Consider the following 20060-nt stretch of genomic DNA (forward strand, 5'->3'; position numbering starts at 1 on the left):
AGCTCAAATCCTTCCAGATTTTGCTAAAAACTGTAGTTGAAATGTTCTCATTCTGTATGACCTGAGGGCTGCTGACCTCCAGCTTTTTTTTTTCGGAGTCATTTTGTAATATATACGGGGTGGGTTTCTCTCTCAGAAAAGCTTGCTGAGTTTCCTCTGGTTCTGAGGGGAAAGCTCAGTCATGCACAATGAATTTTTCTGGCCATTTGTTCATTTGAGTACTTTATTTGCCTATTTTTCCATTGTTTCTTATTTCAAAATCACAAACATTTAAATGAGACATGAGTTTAAAGGAGAAAATCAACTTTTCTTTAACCAAATGGACATAATGTAATTTGGACTCAATCAAAAGGTTGGGTCCAATAAAGCCTTGAAGTCCTGCAAGTCACGTAATCATTCAGATTCCCCTAACCGACTGTTGGACGGCAGCATGGTGCCACGGCAGACGGACCTTAGAGGACTCTGAAGAAGAATCAAAGAGTGTAAACACATTCTCAACATGTCAGTTTGTGGAGTGATGTTGGAGATAAAAGGAGACAGCGTGCTCTGACCTGCAGATCGGACTGAAGCACCAGTTTCCCCTTGAGAAGGAGACGGCTCTCCCCTTAACTACTGCTCACTAAGGAGGTGACGCTTCCATTGCGGTCTGCATGTTGAAGAACATGGTTTGGCTGAACTCAGAGAATGTAGCTCCTGAAGTCTTGTGACGAAGCTGCATTTAGTCCCAGATAGGCTTCGTCTTTGAGGAAAACAACGCAGAAGAGCATTCACTTGAAGCTCTGTTGTTTCATGAAGATTCCATTTCAGCCATTGACTTCCAGGTTTGTCTTCTTGTTTGAAATGTGAACCCTTAAAAGTGTCTAAATTGTGGCTCGGACCGTTTGGCTGGTGCATGACACATTTACGCTGTCGTCCACAGCTTGTGACTCGTCCTGCACCTCCTGTTTCCCCAACAACCCCAACTGCATGAGCTGCCCTCCAGGAGCTGCTTTGCATCATGGGAAATGCGTAACTCAGTGTCCACCTCGGCATTACCAGGATGACCACCTCAGATGCAGAGGTGAGCGGATCCTCTGCGGACAGACCAGGCGTCTGTCTCTCCCTCCAAGGTTAACTTCCCCTGGTCTTTGCTGTCAGTCTGCTACAGCTCCTGCTCCTCATGCTGGGGTCCCTCCATGTCCCAGTGCACATCTTGTCCAAGTGGATTCCACCTTCACCAGGGCCAGTGTGTGGAGAGCTGTGGGGAGGGGCTGTACGACCAGCACACTAGCTGCCACAGTGAGTGCTCACATTAACTGGAAAGATTTCTTCCTCCTCCATCTGACTCTTTTCCCCACTGCCCAGACTGCCACCCCTCCTGCCGTTCCTGTGTGGGACCACTGGCCTCAGACTGCCTCCGCTGCCGGAAGGCAGATGAAGTGCTGCAACCAGCATCCCTCCACCTGGAGAGCGGCATCTGCATGGCGAGATGTGCATCACACAGCTTCCTGGATGAAAGGCGTACATGCAGAGGTGAGTAAAGCTGCTGCTTTTCTCAGGCCCAAGTTGGAGCATGGACTCTGATAAAAGCAGCAATCCTTCTGGCTGCCTTTTTCAGGTTATGAGGCGACACTCAAACACTCTAACCACTGTAGGTTCTACGCTGGGCTCCGGTTTAGAAAAACAGCTCATGTAAGGTTCTGATGGAAGCCTGCACTCATCTGAGCTGAGGTTTCTCTTTAACAAAGTGACAACATTAGGATACAGAGGAATTCCACTAATTATTTGCTAGATATTACGTCTTTACATCAAACTTCTGCCTTTTCTCTGTGGCTCTGGAGCCTGGGGTTTTCCACCTGCAGACACCTGGCAGAGGTCAGCACCTCCATCACGGGGGGCTTTTTGTCTGGGAGGGGGTGACATTAAACGGCAGTTTGCGATGAGGCCAGAACTCACACCTGCTGCTAGATTGATGCTCCTGTTGAAAATGATTGCAGAGGTTATCCGTGCACACAGATAACTTCACACAAAGGAGATCTGTAATTTAGGGAGGTGGATACACAATGTTCCACACATCTGCTATGTCTGTTCAGGAAGTAAACTTTATCTACTTTTACTATTAAGTTTGTAAATATGTGTAAGAATTGTTGTGTCACACAGAATATAGAATATGGAAGAAAACAGTAAAACTAAAGTACACGTGAAACAAGAACTCCTTTCAGCGTGACTGTAAAATATGTGTGTGAATGTGTGTTTGTTTGCTAAAGTGTGTCTGTACACATCTATCCTTCCTTGTACTATGGACCCCCCCCCCACACACACACACACACACACACACCCCACCCCCCATCGGCAGCAAAACGGTGTGCTTCAAAGCTTGGCCTTAAAAATTGTGTGATAAAAGAGGTTCTCCATGATGGAGATGCTCTCCGGGGACTGGGAACCTGCTCAGATCTCGCTCTGAGAGTTGGCACATTTGTTTGCTTCCTGCTTCTTATGCCTGCTAGACCGAAGATTTTGGGTTTAACCTACCTGGTTGTCATGTTAATGGCCTGTTGTCTGCCACCTCTAATAATGAGTTAAATGGCCACACTCCATTTCTGTGGAAAAGGATTGTGGGTAGGCAGCGCTGAAAGGTGTAAAGGGTTGTAAGTCAGACGTTTTGTCCAACTTCAATCACTACCTAGTGTACTATGTAGAGCATTGGTCATGTGTTGTCTATGTAAATGTATTTGGTAAGTAATCCATTTTCTTCAGCAGAACACACTGGATTCATTGTCTTTGTAAAATGTTTGTACTTACTGATTCAGAGGTCAGCAACCTGAGGCTCCAGAACCACATGACGCTCCTTCATCCCTCCATTGTGGCTCTTTGGTATTAAACAAAAATGCTAACAATTTCAGTTAATAAGAAGTTTGTAGTTAATTTTTGTGGCTAATTATGGCCCGCAGCAGCAGTCTACTGACTATAGGACCATATTGTTTTTGCTTTAACATTCTATCTTTCTGCGCCTTTGAGCCAAAATTACACCCCCGCCACATGAACGAAAAGTACCTCAAAATTTTATCACACGTAGGGAAAATTGAAAATGAATTTTTGGCATGTTGCGCCTGACCCCCCCACCCCCCCCAAAACGATGACATCACGGCGAGCGTTTTCGTAAAAAAAATGAATGGGCCAAAAATCGAAATACGCAAACGAAAGCCAGTGACACGTGTCAGGGATAAGCCCTAGAACATTTGAAATTATTATGGGATGGCCACACGACCTACGGCTTGGCGGCCATCTTGTGGCGAAGTCAGAGAAATGGCGATTTTCACATTTTTCAACAATATGGAAAAACTGAACTTTTGTTTGTCCGATTTTCACCAAACTTGAGAATCATGTCCTCAGCTCGAGTCTACAACGACCCAAGAAGTTTCATTGACCTTTGACCTTGGGAAGATGCCGCCATCTTGAAATGTTGAAATAAAGCACTTTTACTCAAAGCTACAAAAAGAAATACCTCCTAGGGGGTTTTATCCATTGTTATGTCACATCACTGGCCATAAATGAGAACCTTCTGTGAGATAAATGTTGCAATTAGAAGTTGTAGAATTTGAATGGTGTGCACGTCGCAAGGTCGCAACCGCCATGGTTTTAGCTAGCACCCACTTATTTTAACCGATTTGCGTAAAAAGGGTATTCGGGCATGCAGGAGCTCAAGATGAACGAAACGATATAACTTTTGAAACCGCAATGCTTAAAATGCGGCCCTGGTACGCAAAAAACCGTCGCGAAAAAACTGCTGACTCAGCAAAATCAAAAATTTTGTTTGCAATTCGCGAACGAAACCAACGTAGCTTTACTGGATATATCCATGGCTAATTTTTACATTATTATCGGATGGCTCCACGACCTACGACTTGGCGGCCATTTTGTTTCGAATTCTGACATTTTGTGAATTTTACAACGTTAAAACGTACCTTTTGTTAGTCCAATTCTTATGAAATTTGACCCACATGCCACTGGCGTTAGTCTTCAATGACCCCTAAAGTTTCGTTGACCTTTGACCTTGGGAAAGGCCGCCATCTTGATTTGTCCAAAAAAAACACTGTTAGCACCAGCTTCAAACAAATATAAACTTTAGGGATATTTATCAATTGTAGCGGCTGGGTGGCTCAGTGGGCTAGGTGAAGGGCTGGCACTCAGGAGCCCTGGGTTCGATTCCAGGGTTGTCCACTGATCCCCACCCAGATTGGGTCCTTAGGCAAGACCCTTGACGCTGCTGCCTAACTGGGTCCCTGTCCCCCTCAAGTACAGGGTTGTGTCAGGAAGGGCATCCGGCGTAAAAACTCTGACGAATCACTGATGCGAAACAGTGGGTGCTGTTACGCTGTGGCGACCCCGAAAGGGATAAGCTGAAAGTGAACCAGGGATATTTATCAATTGTTTCCAAACGCTTTTGGCATCATTGGGAAACCAATGGTATAAAATATATGGTATTACAAGCTATAGATTTTGTACGGCGTGCACGTGGCGAGCTCGCAAAAGTGGCGTAGTGTTAATACACGCTCATATTTCAATGCATTGCTATGATACTTTAATATGTTGATCCCAGGCTTAAGCTGTAACAGGTATTATAACATTGAATATGAACATAAAAGGAATGTGGGCGTGGTTAGCAAACAACCTCCATTGCTAAGGAAATCCAAAATTTACTTTTCCCGATTGTCATGACACTAACATCAATCTGTTCGGTGACCTCAGACAAACAAGACATAAAATGGTTGCTATGGAGATAAAACCAACAGAAAAGCCGCCATTTTGAAAAAAGTGCCTTTTTAAGCAATTTCTCACTTAGATCTCACCCCAGCTGTACTGTACTAGAGGGATGGGATTTGGGGGGGCATAGTGGCTGCTTAGCAAACGAGCTTGTGTCAAAGGTGGGCCTCGAGGGCGTTTAGGGGCGGGTGGCGATGGTGCGAATAGGCGGGCGGCGAAGGAAAGGGCGGGGACGAGGGAGAGGGCGGGTAGCAAGGGAGAGGGCGGGTAGCAAGGGAAAGGGCAGTTAGTGGCGAGGGTGAGGGCAGGTGGTGACTGCGGGCCATCCAACGCTGCTTGCGGCTTTAATTAAGTTTTAGTATTTATATTTAGAATCTTAACAAGTCAGATAACTAAGAAAAATAATTGTAAGATTAGAATACAATTAAAGCACATATAGATTTATTTAAAAAAATGAATGAAAATGAAAAATGAAGGCTCCCAGAACCCCCAACTCCCCCCCCCCCCNNNNACACACACACACACACACCCACACACACACACATACACGCAAACAGTCCACATCTGTAAAGACTGAAGTGCAGACAGAGACTATACTCACAGTCACAGTTATGGCCTTTTTCTGTACCCATGAAAAATAACAGGTCAAACTCCCTCAGGCTGTCTGTCCTCATTTAAATCATTTGAAGTTTCTCATGGATGTGTCTTCCCTGCAGATTCAGAGCACTAAACTGAGGCACTCTTTCTGTATAGTGTGTTGAGATGAGGCTGAGCACTCTCCGTCCTGAACTTTTGTTTCAGACATAACATTTCTGTGTGGTGTGGGTCGTTTTCAGAGTGTCATCCATCCTGCCTGGACTGCACGGGGCCGTCTGCTGAAAACTGCTCCTCCTGCTCCCCTCCGCTCAGCCTGCATGAGGGGAGCTGCCTCCTCTCCTGCCCTCAAGGCTTCTTCATGCAGGAAAACCAGTGCCAAGGTGACACACTCCTGCATTTTTAGATATGTTCACAACCACAGAAATAGCTTGTCCTATGCCATGTTTTTTTGGTTTGTACAAAGCCTGATTGATTGCATGACTTCTTCTGAGTTACTAAAAATGTTGCACAAACATGTTGAACAAACTGTCATTTAGAAAGAATAAATAAATCAGGATCTGTTATTTGATTACGTTTATCAATAAAACACCAATGTAACCCTCGTGCTGTCCTAGACATGTTGATATTAAAGCGGGGTCATCTGGACCCCACGAGACAGCGGGCTGAACTGTTTTTTTGAGGATTTGTTATCTTCTCTGGTGTCCGTGGCAGACACGAAACCCTGTCCATCTTTGTCATGGGAGGGATCACATATCAAAATAAGTGTGGGGTCATCTGGACCCCATAAGAGAGCACGAGGGTTAACACAAACTTAAGGTGTATCTTTCCATTCTTCCTCTTCTCTCCCAGGATGCCATCCGTCCTGTCAGACTTGCTCAGGTCCATCCCAGGCTGACTGCATTTCCTGCCCTCCACTGGCCTCCTTGCACAGTGGCTACTGCAGAACACGCTGCCAGGAGGGGCTTTTCCTGGATGCCTCCAGTGGGGAGTGTCGCAGTAAGTCTTTCTGAGTGTACTTGTCGGTGTGTGGACGGTCATTTCTTTCATTTGATTGCGTGTTCCCTTAAATGCAGTATCCAGGGCTGTAAAGGCAGCATAACCTCCAACTCTTTCAGCGACCTCCCTTCATTCTTATCCCCAAACATAACACAATCGTTCACACTCTCATGTAGTTTGACGCTCCTGGAAACGACACAGGCACATGGAAAAAATGTGAACTTTATTAAAAAAAAAGTTAAATCTTTATGTGAGCCAATTTAAAGGTTGAAACTGATTACTAATAGAAACCAGTTTGAAATGAAGTTATTTAGAAGTCATTTCTAAGTTTAAACGTATGAGGTGTTATCTATATACATTTGTGTGATTTTAAGGTTTCGAGCTTTTTATTATTATATTTTGTTTGTACCTTAAACACTGAATCTGAAATCAAAGTGGATCTTCAAAGATCTGTGTTAAAGACGAAAGAAACGCGAAAACATTTCTGATTGTGTTTTGTTTACATACCTGACAGCACAAAGTGAGGTTCAAGATTCTCTTCTCCTTTTCTTTTTACCTGTTAGCTCTCTTTGTGTCTTCAACTTTGGAGTGCATCTCTTCAAAATAAAACTCCTCTGCTGCAGAGCTCAGATTTTTCTCCTGTCTTTGACTCAGCTCTGCTCGGACAGAAAAAGAGCTTCGACACAATCTGATGGAGCATCTGAAGAGTGCTATTTGCATTCTTGCTGAGCATCACCCTGAGGATCCATGCGGGTCTGGGGAGGAGAGACAGCAACAACTTTTATCTGCAGAAGTACAGAGGTTTAAAGACAGAACTACTTCTGTCGTCTTTCCTTAAACCTCAGTGAAGGGGGAAATGTCTTAAGAATCTTGCTGAATGGAAACAGTTCCTTTTTGACAGTTTTCTGTCCAAAAAGAAGGTGAGGAAGTGGTCACCGCTGGCTGACGAGACCCTGGAGGACTGTTTTGACTGCACAGACCGGGACGCTCTCTGTCTCCCCCATGGAGATGACATCAACAGCATGACTGACTGCATCACAGATTAAATCAAGTTCTGTGAAGACACCATCATGCCCTCAAGAACTGTCAGCTGTTACCCCAACAACAAGCCGTGGATTGCAAGTGACGTAAAGGCCATGCTGAACGAGAAAAAGAGGGCCTTCAGGTCTGGAGACAGAGAGCGGCCATAGACTTTATATAAGAATAACTGGACAGAGCAAGCCCCCCTACTTCCGTGTTCCATATAGGAAGTACCACTGGGTTCCAAAAAGTACATCAATTCAACAATGTACCAATCATTGTCCTACTGTTGTTTTCCTCAATGGAATGTACCGATGCAGCAGTTTAAAACAACAAGAGGAGCATGCTGTCGACATTTTTAGATGAGGATTTACTCTGTAGAAATAGATTTCACTCTGAGGTTATGTGTTTGGACTTTTTTGTTTAACGTTCGTTTTTCTTTTTTTCACTGTTTTGGTTTTAGCTTATAAATTATAAGTTGAGTATATGCTCCTTTTATCTCGACAAAAATGAATAAATGTAAGTAAATCCCAAAGGACTGCTGACAGAATCAAATGTTGGAATGGTTCTCCCTCAAAGACTTCAACAATGACTTGTACAATTCTCCAGTGTTATTAAAGTAGAAGCTGTTTACATCCGCGGTCTGGTGGTCGAGGTGTGGAAAGAGGAGGGAACTCACAATAAACTGACTTCAGATTGGCGACAGTACTTCCTGTAGATTCATGACTCAGCTATGACTCACAGAGACTCAGACCAATCACTGAAGATGGTTGCAGACGTTTGCAATATGGCGATAGCCGTTTCAGGAAGTGACGGTGAAAGCGGCGGCCTACTTTCACGAGGACTGGATGTAATGCATTTCCAATGGGGGACCTGATAGCTCGAGAAGTCCAGTATTTTTTACAGTCAATGGATCAGACTGAAGCCAACCCCCACCTTGCTCCCACCCAGCCCCCCTTAGTGACCATGACGACCTCCCAGGTGAGGAGACAGCTGGAAAAGATTAACCAACGCAAGGCTCCTGGTCCGGATGGCATCTGCCCCAGGATCCTGAGGACCTGTGCCGGCCAGCTATCCTCTGTTTTCCAGCGGCTCTTCAACCTGAGCCTCAGCCTGGAGAGGGTTCCAGCCCTCTGGAAAACCACAAGTCTGGTTCCTCTCCCCAAGAAGACAGCTCCATCTGGCCCAAATGATTGCCATCCTGTGGCCCTCACGTCTAGCGCAGCCAAGGTGCTGGAGAGGATTCTGCTGGCCCACCTGGTAGCTCTGGTAAAACCACATCTGGACCCACTCCAGTTTGCTTACCAGCCATGCCTGGGGGTGGATGACGCTGTCATTTATCTGCTGCAGCGAGCTCACTCTCATCTAGATGGAGGAGGGGACACAGTGAGGATCACATTCTTTAATTTCTGGTTCCCTGGTTACTCAAAGAGAAGCTGCAATGGATGGGTGTCTGCGCGTCCTTGGTCTCCTGGATCAGGGATTACATGTCAGACAGGCCACAGTTTGTCTAGCTGGAAAGTGTTATGCCTGACATGGTGTTCAGTGGTGTGGGAGTCCCACAGGGCACCGTGCTCTCACCTTTCCTGTTCACAGTGTACACTCGTGACTTCCAGTAGAACTCAGAGTCATGTCGTCTTCAGAATGATGACTCTGCGGTTTTCAGGTGTATAAATGGTGGACAGGAGGAGGAATACAGGGAAGTGGTGAATGTGTTTGTAAAGTGGGCTGGAGTAAATAACCTGCTGTATAGCATAGCTGCCAGTGTCACAAAAACTCTTCTTCTTCTTTTCCTTTTGGCTTTTCCCTTCAGGGGTCGCCACAGTGAATCAGTTTCCTCCATCTAAGCCTGTCTTCAGCATCCTCCACTCTAACACCAGCCACCTTCATGTCTTCATTCACTGCATCCATAAACCTCCTCTTTGGTCTTCCTCTAGACCTCTTTCCTGGCAGCTCTAGACTCAGCATCCTTCTACCAATATATTCACTGTCTCTCCTCTGAACATGTCCAAACCATCTCAGTCTGGCCTCTCTGACTTTATCTCCAAAACCTCTAACATGTGCTGTCCCTCTGATGTATTCATTCCTGATCCTATCCATCCTGGTCACTCCCAAAGAGAACCTCAGCATCTTCATCTCTGCTACCTCCAGCTCTGCTTCCTGTCTTTTCTTCAGTCCCACTGTTTCTAGTCCAAACAACATGGCTGGTCTCACCACAGTCTTGTACACCTTTCCTTTCATTTGTGCTGAAACTCTTCTGTCACACATCACACCTGACACTTTTCTCCACCCATTCCAACCTGCTTGCACTCTCCTCTTCACTTCTTTTCCACACTCTCCATTACTCTGTACTGTTGACCCTAAATACTTAAACTCCTCCACCTTCTTTATCTCTTCTCCCTGTAACCTCACTCTTCCACTCTGGTTCCTCTCATTCACACACATGTACTCTGTCTTACTGCGGCTAACCTTCATTCCTCTCCTTTCCAGGGCAAACCTCCACCTCTCTAACTCCACCTCCACCTGTTCCCTGCTCTCACTACAAATCACAATATCATCTGCAAACATCATAGTCCATGGTGATTCCTGTCTAACCTCATCCGTCAGTCTGTCCATCACCATTGCAAACAGGAAGGGGCTCAGAGCTGATCCCTGATGTAATCCCACCTCCACCTTGAACTCCTCTGTCACCCCTACAGCACACCTCACCACTGTCTTACAGCCCTCATACATGTCCTGCACTGCTCGGACATACTTCTCTGTCACTCCAGACTTCCTCATACAATACCATAGTTCCTCTCTGGGCACTCTGTCATAAGCTTTCTCCAGATCTACAAAGACACAGTGGAGCTCTCTCTGACCTTCTCTGTACTTCTCTATCAACATCCTCAAAGCAAATGTTGCATCTGTAGTGCTCTTTCTTGGCATGAAACCATACTGCTGCTCACAAATGTTCACTTCTGCTCTTAGTCTGGCTTCCACTACTCTTTCCCACACCTTCATTGTATGGCTCATCAGCTTTATTCCTCTGTAGTTACCACAACTCTGCACATCTCCCTTATTCTTAAAAATGGGCACCATCACACTTCTCCTCCATTCCTCAGGCATCTTCTCACCACCTAAGATCCTGTTGAACAACCCGGTCAAAAACTCCACTGCCATCTCTCCTAGACACTTCCATACCTCCACAGGTATATCATCAGGACCAAGAGCCTTTCCACTCTTCATCCTCTTCAAAGCCCCTCTCACTTCACCTTTACTAATCTTTCTTACTTCCTGCTCCACAACCGTCACCTCTTCTACTCTTTGTTCTCTCTCATTCTCTTCATTCATCAACTCTTCAAAGTATTCTTTCCATCTTTCCATTACACCACTGACACCTGTCACCACATTACCATTCCTATCCTTGATCACCCTAACCTGCTGCATGTCCTTCCCATCTCGATCTCTCTGCCTTGCTAGTCTGTACAGGTCAGTCTCTCCCTCCTTACTACCCAACCTAGCGTACAAGTCATCATAAGCTCTTTGTTTGGCCTTTGACACCTCTACTTTCACCTTACGCTGCATCTCCCTGTACTCCTGTCTACTCTCCTCAGTCCTCTCAGTGTCCCACTTCTTCTTAGCTAATCTCTTACTCCGTATACACTCCTGCACCTCCTCATTCCACCACCAAGTCTCCTTATCAACTCTCTTTCCTGATGACACACCAAGTACACTCCTACCTGTCTCCCTGATCACATTAGCTGTAGTTATCCAGTCATCTGGGAGTACCTCCTGACCACCCAGAGCCTGTTTCAACTGTTTCTTAAAAGTCATGCAACAATCTTCTTTTTTCAGCTTCCACCAGTTTGTCCTCTTCTCTGCCTTTGCCCTCTCTTTCTTCATCTTCTTCACCACCAGAGTCATTCTACACACCACCATCCTGTGCTGTCTGGAAACACTCTCACCAACCACTACTTTACAGTCACTGATCTCCTTCAGATTACACCGTCTACACAAGATGTAGTCTATCTGTGTGCTTCTACCTCCACTCTTATAGGTCACTCTATGTTCCTGTCTCTTCTCAAAGAATGTATTCACTATCGCCATTTCCATCTTTTTTGCAAAATCAACCACCATCTGTCCTTCTACATTCCTCTCCTGGATACCAAACCTGCCCATCACCTCCTCATCACCTCGGTTTCCTGCACCAACATGACCATTGAAATCTGCACCAATGACAACTCTCTCATTTCCAGGGATGCTCATCATCACTTCATCAAGATCCAACCAGAACTTCTCCTTCTCTTCCAGCTCACATCCTACCTGTGGGGCATACCCACTAACAACATTGAACATGACACCCTCCATTTCTATCTTCAGACTCATCACTCTATCTGACACTCTTTTTACCTCCACAACACTCCTAACAAACTCCTCCTTTAGGATAACTCCTACTCCATTTCTCTTCCCATCTCCACCATGATAGAACAACTTGAACCCTGCTCCTAAACTTCTAGCCTTGCTACCTTTCCACCTGGTCTCCTGGACACACAGTATGTCTACCTTTCTCCTCTGCATCATGTCCACTAACTCTCTACCCTTTCCTGTCATAGTTCCAACATTCAAAGTCCCAACTCTCAGTCCAACACTCGTGACTTTCCTCTTCTCTCTCTCCCTACGAACCCGCCTTCCTCCTCTCCTTCTTCCACCAACAGCAGTCCAATTTCCACCGGCACCTTGTCGGTGAACAGCACCGATGGCAGTCGTTGTTAACCCGGGCCTCGACCGATCCGGTATGGATTTCGTAGGTCTGATTCGCATATTTGATTTGGCAAGATTTTACGTCGGATGCCCTTCCTGACACAACCCTCTATTTATCTGGGCTTGGGACAATGAGACCCTGGCTTGGGCCAATCGTGGCTACACGAGGGGGCCCAACAAACTTATTAGAAAGACTGGCTCTGTAATTGGATGCAAAATTGAAGCTTTTGAAGCAGTAATGGAGAGGAGGACTTTGAATAAACTTGTATCCATCATGGATCATCCTCAGCACCCTCTCCGTCCGGGACTTGACGGACAGCGGAGTGTCTTTTCCAACAGGCTAAGGCAACTTCGCTGCCATACCAACTGCTACAGGAGATCGTTCCTGCCTCACTCCAATGGACTATACAACTCCTCAGCCTTGTGCTGTAGATAAATCCACTGGATATCTGTCTGAATGAAAAGCTGTAAAAAGTTAGGTGCTCCCCTAATTTTTGCTATTCACTGTTGTTCTCTGTCTGTCTGTTTTATTAATGAGTCTGTACACAGTGCTGCAACATGCAAATTTCCCAGGCAGGGATCAATAAAGTCTCATTTTCTTTATCTCATCTTTATCAACCAAATCCTGAGTGTGTTTGCAAAGTGTCTAAAGGCGCTTTCACACCGAACAAGATTTGCGTGACTAATCCGCGTGCCGCGCTGTGAATTCTCTGCTCGTCGCTTGTCAAAAAATGTGTTTCTGACGCCACAGCCGCATGTGGGAGGAGCTACCAACTCTGTCTGTGGATATCTCACTTAGAATGAATGGAAGACACATGATGTTGAGGAATAAGATTTATTTATTGTGAAGATTTCTACTAAAAGATCAGTACTCATGTCTCCATGTTTGGGTTTATATGATTATTATTCAAACACTTTCCCGGTACAGGGGGCTGTGTCTCTAAGACAGCCAATTCCTTGGTGTTTCTGTGTCTCTGTGGCTGAGCTTGAAGGCTCACTGTCTCATATTAATCCAAGGGGAAAAATAATATTAGGAGACCTTTTTCCTTTTTCTTAAATGGCTCAATGAGGCCCGAGCCTGCAGCCTCTGCTCCCCGCAGTGGCTATCTCTCTGCCGGCATATCGAGCAAGTGAGCTCCACCGTGGGAGTGATCTGACCGCCGATCTGACCAGAGTGTATCCCACCTTCACCCCAAAGTACCTGGATAAGCTCTGTGAACCTGCGGCTCAAACAGGTAAAGGAAAAAGTTCTGGACAAAAACTCTGGTTTTGGATTAATATTCTACCCGCTGATCGAGTCACTGAAAACATCACGTGTCCAAAGCTAAGTTCCTTATTGGCAGATGCAACCTGTCAAACTTCAGGTATTTGCATTTTGGTTGTGCCACCCAATTCGTGCCTTGCCACTGAAATTAAGCTGCTGGCAGACTTTCGCGCCACACCAGTCGCTCAAATAACTTTGCGGGTCTTAATTCGCCTCAGAGCGCGCCTGAACCATTAATTAACACTGGAGATGGGTGAATCGCGTTCAGTGTGAATGCACCTTAAGGTCTGCACATATCAAACTCATTAACTCTGCTGGAGGTCCAAAGCTTTTCTAACTCAGAGCATGGAGCCTAATCAGGTCCCTGTCTGCCTGGTTCAGTTTCACAGGAGAGAAAGTACTTCTAGTGAAGCAGATTTCACACACAGTGGTTTTGTAACAGTTAACAAATGTTTTTCTCTGAACATTTCTCTGAACAGTCTGATTAGCTGAGAGGTGAAAGCTTGTATGTGTTTGTTCCACAGGGTGCAGTGCAGATTGCCAGCGCTGCACAGCAGACCTGCAGACCAGCGTCGGCAGCATTTGTCTATGGTGTACATCAGAAAGAAGCTGGCTGCTGGGGGATCACTGCGTCTCTCTGTGTCCTGCTGGCCATTATGGCCTCCAGGGAGCCTGCATCAGTAAGGAGCTTTTTTATCTTGTCTAATTTAAGCCCACAGAAGGTCAGAAGTCAGAAAGGAGCGGGATGTAAAACAGTCAATTCAGAACAGACTTCATTTCTTCATAGCATACAAATCTGTTAGACTTTGTTCAGTGGCTTCTTGTTCTATTCTGACCTGACTGAAGACTTAAAGTCTTTTAAAATAAACCAAAATATTTCAAACACAAATCCTTCAGAGAATCTAAAAGAGCTACCCTGATGAAAACGTATGAATGTGTTTGTCGATCATCAGTGATTTCATTGTTAGTTTATCTCCTAACATATCCACCAATAAGCTCTTTCTCAGTGGCCAAGTGGCTGAGTGTCTGCCCTGAGATTGGGAGGTCGTGGGTTCAAATCCCGGCTGAGTCAGACCAAAGACTCTAAAAATGGACCCAGTGCCTTCCTTGTTGACACTCAGCATTAATGGGTTGGATAGGGGGATTAAACCACCAAATGGTTCCCGAGCTGATGTCCATGGAAGGCAGTTTCCTGTGACCAGGATGTTGGCAAATACCAAGTTTCTTGGAGTCTTCCTCGCAACGAGGCCAGCTCTGAAACATAGAAAAAAATACTATTTTTTGTTCTTTTTAACAACACATTTCCTTCCTGTGTCTGCAGCTCAGCGCTCCCCCAGGGGAGAGGTCAAATGCAGAGAACAAATTTCCCACACCTAGGTGTATGACAACCGATGGGACTTTAACTTAACTTCTCTTTACCTGACTACATGTAATCTGTCATTATTACAGAATGTCATCCATCGTGTGAGACCTGCCATGGGGCGGGGCCTCTCTCTTGTACTTCCTGTCCCCCTCCCAGAGTTCTCTTGGCCTCGGGTCTCTGTGCTCCCAAATGCCCTTTGGGTTATTATGACGACGGTCATCGAACCTGCCACGGTAAGATGGAGATTGCAAGGTTTTAGATGATCTATCTTTAGTTCTGGAAGGAAAAAATTACTGAGCAGATGTGTGAAACATTTAAAAAGTAGATCTGGTTTATCTTATGTCTTTGTTTACTATACAGCATGTGACAGCCAGTGTCTCTCATGTGACATGGGCGGAGTCTGTACATCCTGCCGTGACCCCACAAAGGTGCTGCTGTTCGGAGAATGCCAGTATGATAGCTGCGCCCATCAGTACTACCTCAACACCACAACTCACGCCTGCCAAGGTACGACACTGTCTCCATGACGATTTCTAAGTATTCTTTATGGAATGGGTTAAACACTGTCCACACATATAGCATGAAGTCTACTTATTTATGTGGTCTTTCAGTTAGAACTGTTACAAATATCCGAAGAGTCCGTGTTTGTGACAAGGAAAGACATTAATGTCTATTGAGTTCCCCTTTTCCAAACATTGCACAAGAGCTGCACAAAAGTTTCAAGCAGTTCTAAGACTGCTGCGTTCCCATGGCTCAGTAAGGATTCTGAAAGAGGCAGGGTCAGGATCAGATTAACGGCAGCTGGTGGTCATGGCTCAGCTCCTGCACACCCAGAGGATTTCAGCTGGCTGATTTCTCACTTTTTGTTAAAGAGTGGCTGATTTCTACTCATCGGGGACTGACTGTATTTAGTTTCAGACCCACTGACTTTACTTTTGTGTCAGTCATTGCATTTTTACAATTTCTGTCCATGCAAAATGACATCATCATCATCAGCTCCATGCTGGAGTGTCTCAGCCTTTTTGTCCAGATTAGTTTTGGAAAAGCTGCTAATCTGTCGGGGAAGTTGTTAATCGTGATCATCTTGGTACGCTGTTGCCAGGTTAACCCGTTCTTCCAGCCAGACTGTCCTAAAAAGTGCTAATGCAGTTGATCACTTCTCTATCTATGTTTGGCTCTTCTGGAGGGGAGAGATGGGAGCCTGTTAACCCTTTAACACCTGAGGCGTTGTTGGTGACAGTTAAACGCAAAATCTTTAACATACTGTAACTTTTCAACCATTAACATGATAATTCCAGCAGATTCTATGTTAACAAATAAAAAATTACAGTAAATCAAAGAGCATAAAGACTGGAGCTCATTAAAACTGTCATTAGGACAGGATGTTTCACGCCATCACCTGTGTGACGTACTGTAAGAGGACAAGCTGATTCTGATTGTAAAGCACATCTGGACTGCTTTCATCCCTGTAAGGAACCAGAATCAGTCATTTCTGTAAGCCAATTCACTAAAATTCTAATCCTCAAACTGTCTGTTTTTTTGGCTCAGAGTTTGATGAGGAGCTGTTCTCTGCTCTCAGCTGGCGTTCGATTGGATTTGCCAGAAGGAAGTGTTCCTTTTTTGTTCCGTCTTTGAACCCTCATTGGTCCCATTCATCAAAGTCCTCTGCCTTCAACAATACAAATGTTTTTGCTTTCACACAGGAGCATCTGGATGTTTACGGGTAAAAGACACATTCAGTGGACTTTGTGTTTAACAACAGACTCTCAAAATCAGGAGTTTCCCATGTGGATATTTTTTACATACAGTCTAACCTGATGTCCACTTTAGTTTCAATAGAGCTAGGCAGTACGGCCAAAAATTCTTTAAAGCATCAAGTAAAAATAGATGTGAAGTGAATATTCTTCAGAAAGAAACAAAAATGCACCAATGTCTTCTTAATCTCAAAGTGCTGATTATTTGTGTGCTGTGATCATTCCGGTTCCATTCTCTGCACAGATCACTCTGCCTGCAGAAATACGCCACCGTGCTGTGACTATAAAACACAATGAGAAGGTCTTGATATGTTTCACCTGTTCTCAGGCCAATAAACAGGCAACACAGGCAGTATGAGACTGTTTCAGCTATGTAAACACCTTCAGTATTGAGATTTTTTTTGTCTACTTTGAATTCTTGATTTCAATCATTTAAATTTATGCACATGAGTCTTCAATGGTCTAACAAAACCATGACATCAAATGTGTCAAGAAACATGTTCATTTGTGAAGTAAATGAAGTATCTCATGTAATATTCATTGCAGTTTCTTTTCCCCTTTAACACCTGAACACCCAAAGAACATAAACGCTGGAGCTCCGGTGCTAAAGGGTTAATTCGTCTCACATTTGTGCTCACATTTTGTTTCTGCACACTCACGCTCTGCTCACATTCTTGCTCTCCTGGGTCTTTCCCTCTTTGCAGAGTGCGACTGGAGCTGCAATGCCTGCAAAGGTCCTCTGCGCAGTGACTGCCTGCAGTGCATGGAGGGACATGTGCTGCAGGGTGGAGTGTGCACCCAGGACTGTTCATCTGGCTCTTATCAGGATGGAGGCAGATGTCTCGGTGAGTCAGGAAGGAATCACAGATCCACATGGCAAGCAGTAGTTGTTTCCAAAGATGCACTGACTCATTCTGCACTTTCCAGTGTTAAAGTTCATTTTCTGAGATTAAAGCTGAGCTCTAAAAACCCTTTACATGAATGAGTAAAGATCATACCAGGAAGGACTCCAGTCTTTTTACTGGAAAATCTTTGCCTGAACACTGATCATTTTAAAAGAAACTTGCGTTTGAACTTTGAAGGCTGATAATTGGTTGTGTGTTTGCTGATCTCAGGCTGTGACGATCACTGTCTGCACTGTCGGGGGCCTGGACAGTGCCAGGAATGCCAGCCCCCTTACGCCATCCTGGAGGGACAGTGTGTGCTCCAGTGTGGCAGGAACCACTTCCTTGATTCCTCCTCCAAAGTGTGCAAGTGTAAGAATTTGCCATCTTAGTGTTTAATTGTGGAAAAGAAGTTTGGGTGACTTTTTAAGGTACAAAAAAGTGGTGTTACAAAAGTGATTCATAGAACAAAAACAATTGTCATATCAAGCTACTATGCTTCCAAGAAGCCAAACTTACTTCCTTCAGCAGTTGTGATTTATTTGTTCATTTTTCCCCTTGTTAACTGAATGTTTCAATTCTTTTTGCGTTGTGAATCTGTGCTGGTTTATGACTCTTGGTGCCTTTCCTCTGGAGCCTTCCAGATTGTGCCTTCTCTCTTCTAAAACACTAACAGCTTTTTAGGTCGTTCAGAGTGGGTCAGAAATGCTGATTCATCATCTTAGTCAGGTCCATTTTATGATTCTTCAAACCAAACAAAAAGAGCAAACTGTCCGGTAAGATGCTGTCTGATCTCCATCCTCGTCAGCCTGTTCATCAGACTGTGTGCTGTGTGACGGGGTCGGCCGCTGCAGAGCATGTGCTGATCAGACGTACCTCATGGAAGGGTATTGCACCCCTGACTGTGGACATGGATATTATCCAGACCGGAGGACCCGAGTCTGTCGTGGTGAGCTTTCATCCGTCTCTAAATGTTCTTTATGCTTAGAAAAAGCATATCTTTTCCATGGTTGTCTGCTGGTTCTGCTGCCAGCAAACATCCTCATCATTAGAGGAGTTTAGCAACATTCTTTTTACTTAAACGAGTTTTGAGAACAAGATTCAGATTGATCAGACATCAGTGAACAGATTTTCCGTACTTTTTTCACTGACTGTGTTAAACAAATGTTCACATTCACAGCCTTCTGTGTCCGTACAAGGATATGTGCAAATGAAATTTACATGGACTCATGAAAGATGCATATGACCTGAAGACGTCACATAACACCCACTGCTTGTTGCTTGGCAACTGGGTAGTTAACCAAAGTTCAAAGTGGTTAAGCCATCAGTGAAATCCCACAGCCAAATGATGCAGTAGTCTGTGGGGTTTTTAAATCTTGATGTGCAGTTGAAGCTGCTGGCCAAACGCTGCTCTTCTTCTGGCTGATTTAAGCTTTCAGGTTCACTCTACCGTCTGAGGTGCAGCTTTCACACTGTAAAAAAAGAAAAGTTGGGCAAACTCAAAATTGTAAGGCAACAAACTTCAGGAGAATTTTAAGTTGAGCACTTAAACAGTTATGCTTTTAAGTTTGTCTTACTTTCAATTTTCAGTTTTTCTAACTCACATAAAAGTTAAGCAAACTTAAAATTTTTAATCCTGACTCACAATATATTAAATAGTTTGCACATCCCAGGATCGAACTCAGGTTTCCTGAGTGACAGTTCTTCACCCTGCCTACTGAGCTATCTGGTTGACTGGCCAAACAATGATCTTAGCTATTAGATAAGCCTTCACTCTCTCAACAATTAGCTTGTTTACATAAAAAAATTAAATATCACTCGGTCACATATGTGATTAAAGCTATAGTTAAGACATTAAGTAGTTAGGGAGAAACACTGACATTTTTCAAGGGACGGATTTACTCGACCTTCTGAAGCAAAAACTACATGATAAAGTTTTAATGTTGTTAGCTTAATATAGCAGAAAAAACACACTAAAAATTGATTTCCAACATTATTTGAGCCAAAATAAATATGAAGGAACACTTACCTGGGCAGGCTGCTCCAACCAGTACTAACAGATACTGAGACTACTTCAAGAACAACTCCAAAAGTTGGAGTTCCCGCATTTCACAACAAAAGCATGACAGTTAGCAGAACTTTGGCAAGTTGTGGTGAACACCAACTTCAAGACATGAGTTCTGACAACTCATAAAATATTTTTGAAGCACATAACTACCTTGGTTTGTCGTACTGACTTAAATTACTGCACCTAATGAATAAAACTTATATTTTCAAATTTTAATAACCTAAAATCCCTTTTCATCCCAAAAAATCTAAGTTGGTTTTTTTACAGTAGTCAAAGAGCATGCTGCTGAACCCCTGACATTCTTTGGATAACTAAAACGTTCAACTTTTTTGTAGTGAACGTACCTCCAGTAGAAAAGCAGCGTTGCACTGATATGCAAAACTTTTAAATAGTGAAGTGAATCCAGCAAAGGAGAAGTTCTCGGTATCACAGATTTTACAGATTTCTGAACAAAATTTGAAAGAAATTGTTATTTTGTGTTTGTAAAAAAGGTTTCGGAACTTTGAGTTTATCTCATGACAAATGGGAGCAAAAACAAAAGTGTTTAGTTTTATTTTATTCAGAGTATGTGATCAGAGATTGAGAAATGCCTTTGTCTAGCAAAAAAAAACAAAAAACTTTCCCAACC

The 20060-nt window shown here is 44.2% G+C and overlaps 1 protein-coding gene across 1 annotated transcript in view; it reads left to right on the forward strand.

Moving 5' to 3' along the window:
- The window catches only part of LOC112139781 (extracellular matrix protein FRAS1), a gene marked incomplete at both ends in the record, with an annotated part of 70565 nt that overhangs the window by 28697 nt on the left and 21808 nt on the right, over positions 1 to 20060 (forward strand). Inside the window, 11 exon segments of the mRNA XM_024262611.1 lie at positions 920 to 1060; positions 1138 to 1278; positions 1345 to 1512; positions 5580 to 5720; positions 6190 to 6336; positions 13888 to 14043; positions 14813 to 14959; positions 15087 to 15233; positions 17185 to 17325; positions 17596 to 17736; positions 18173 to 18313. Coding sequence (XP_024118379.1) covers positions 920 to 1060; positions 1138 to 1278; positions 1345 to 1512; positions 5580 to 5720; positions 6190 to 6336; positions 13888 to 14043; positions 14813 to 14959; positions 15087 to 15233; positions 17185 to 17325; positions 17596 to 17736; positions 18173 to 18313 — 1611 coding nt within the window.

The sequence above is a fragment of the Oryzias melastigma genome, unplaced genomic scaffold (genome assembly GCF_002922805.2).
Source record: "Oryzias melastigma strain HK-1 unplaced genomic scaffold, ASM292280v2 sc00368, whole genome shotgun sequence".
NCBI lineage: Eukaryota > Metazoa > Chordata > Actinopteri > Beloniformes > Adrianichthyidae > Oryzias > Oryzias melastigma.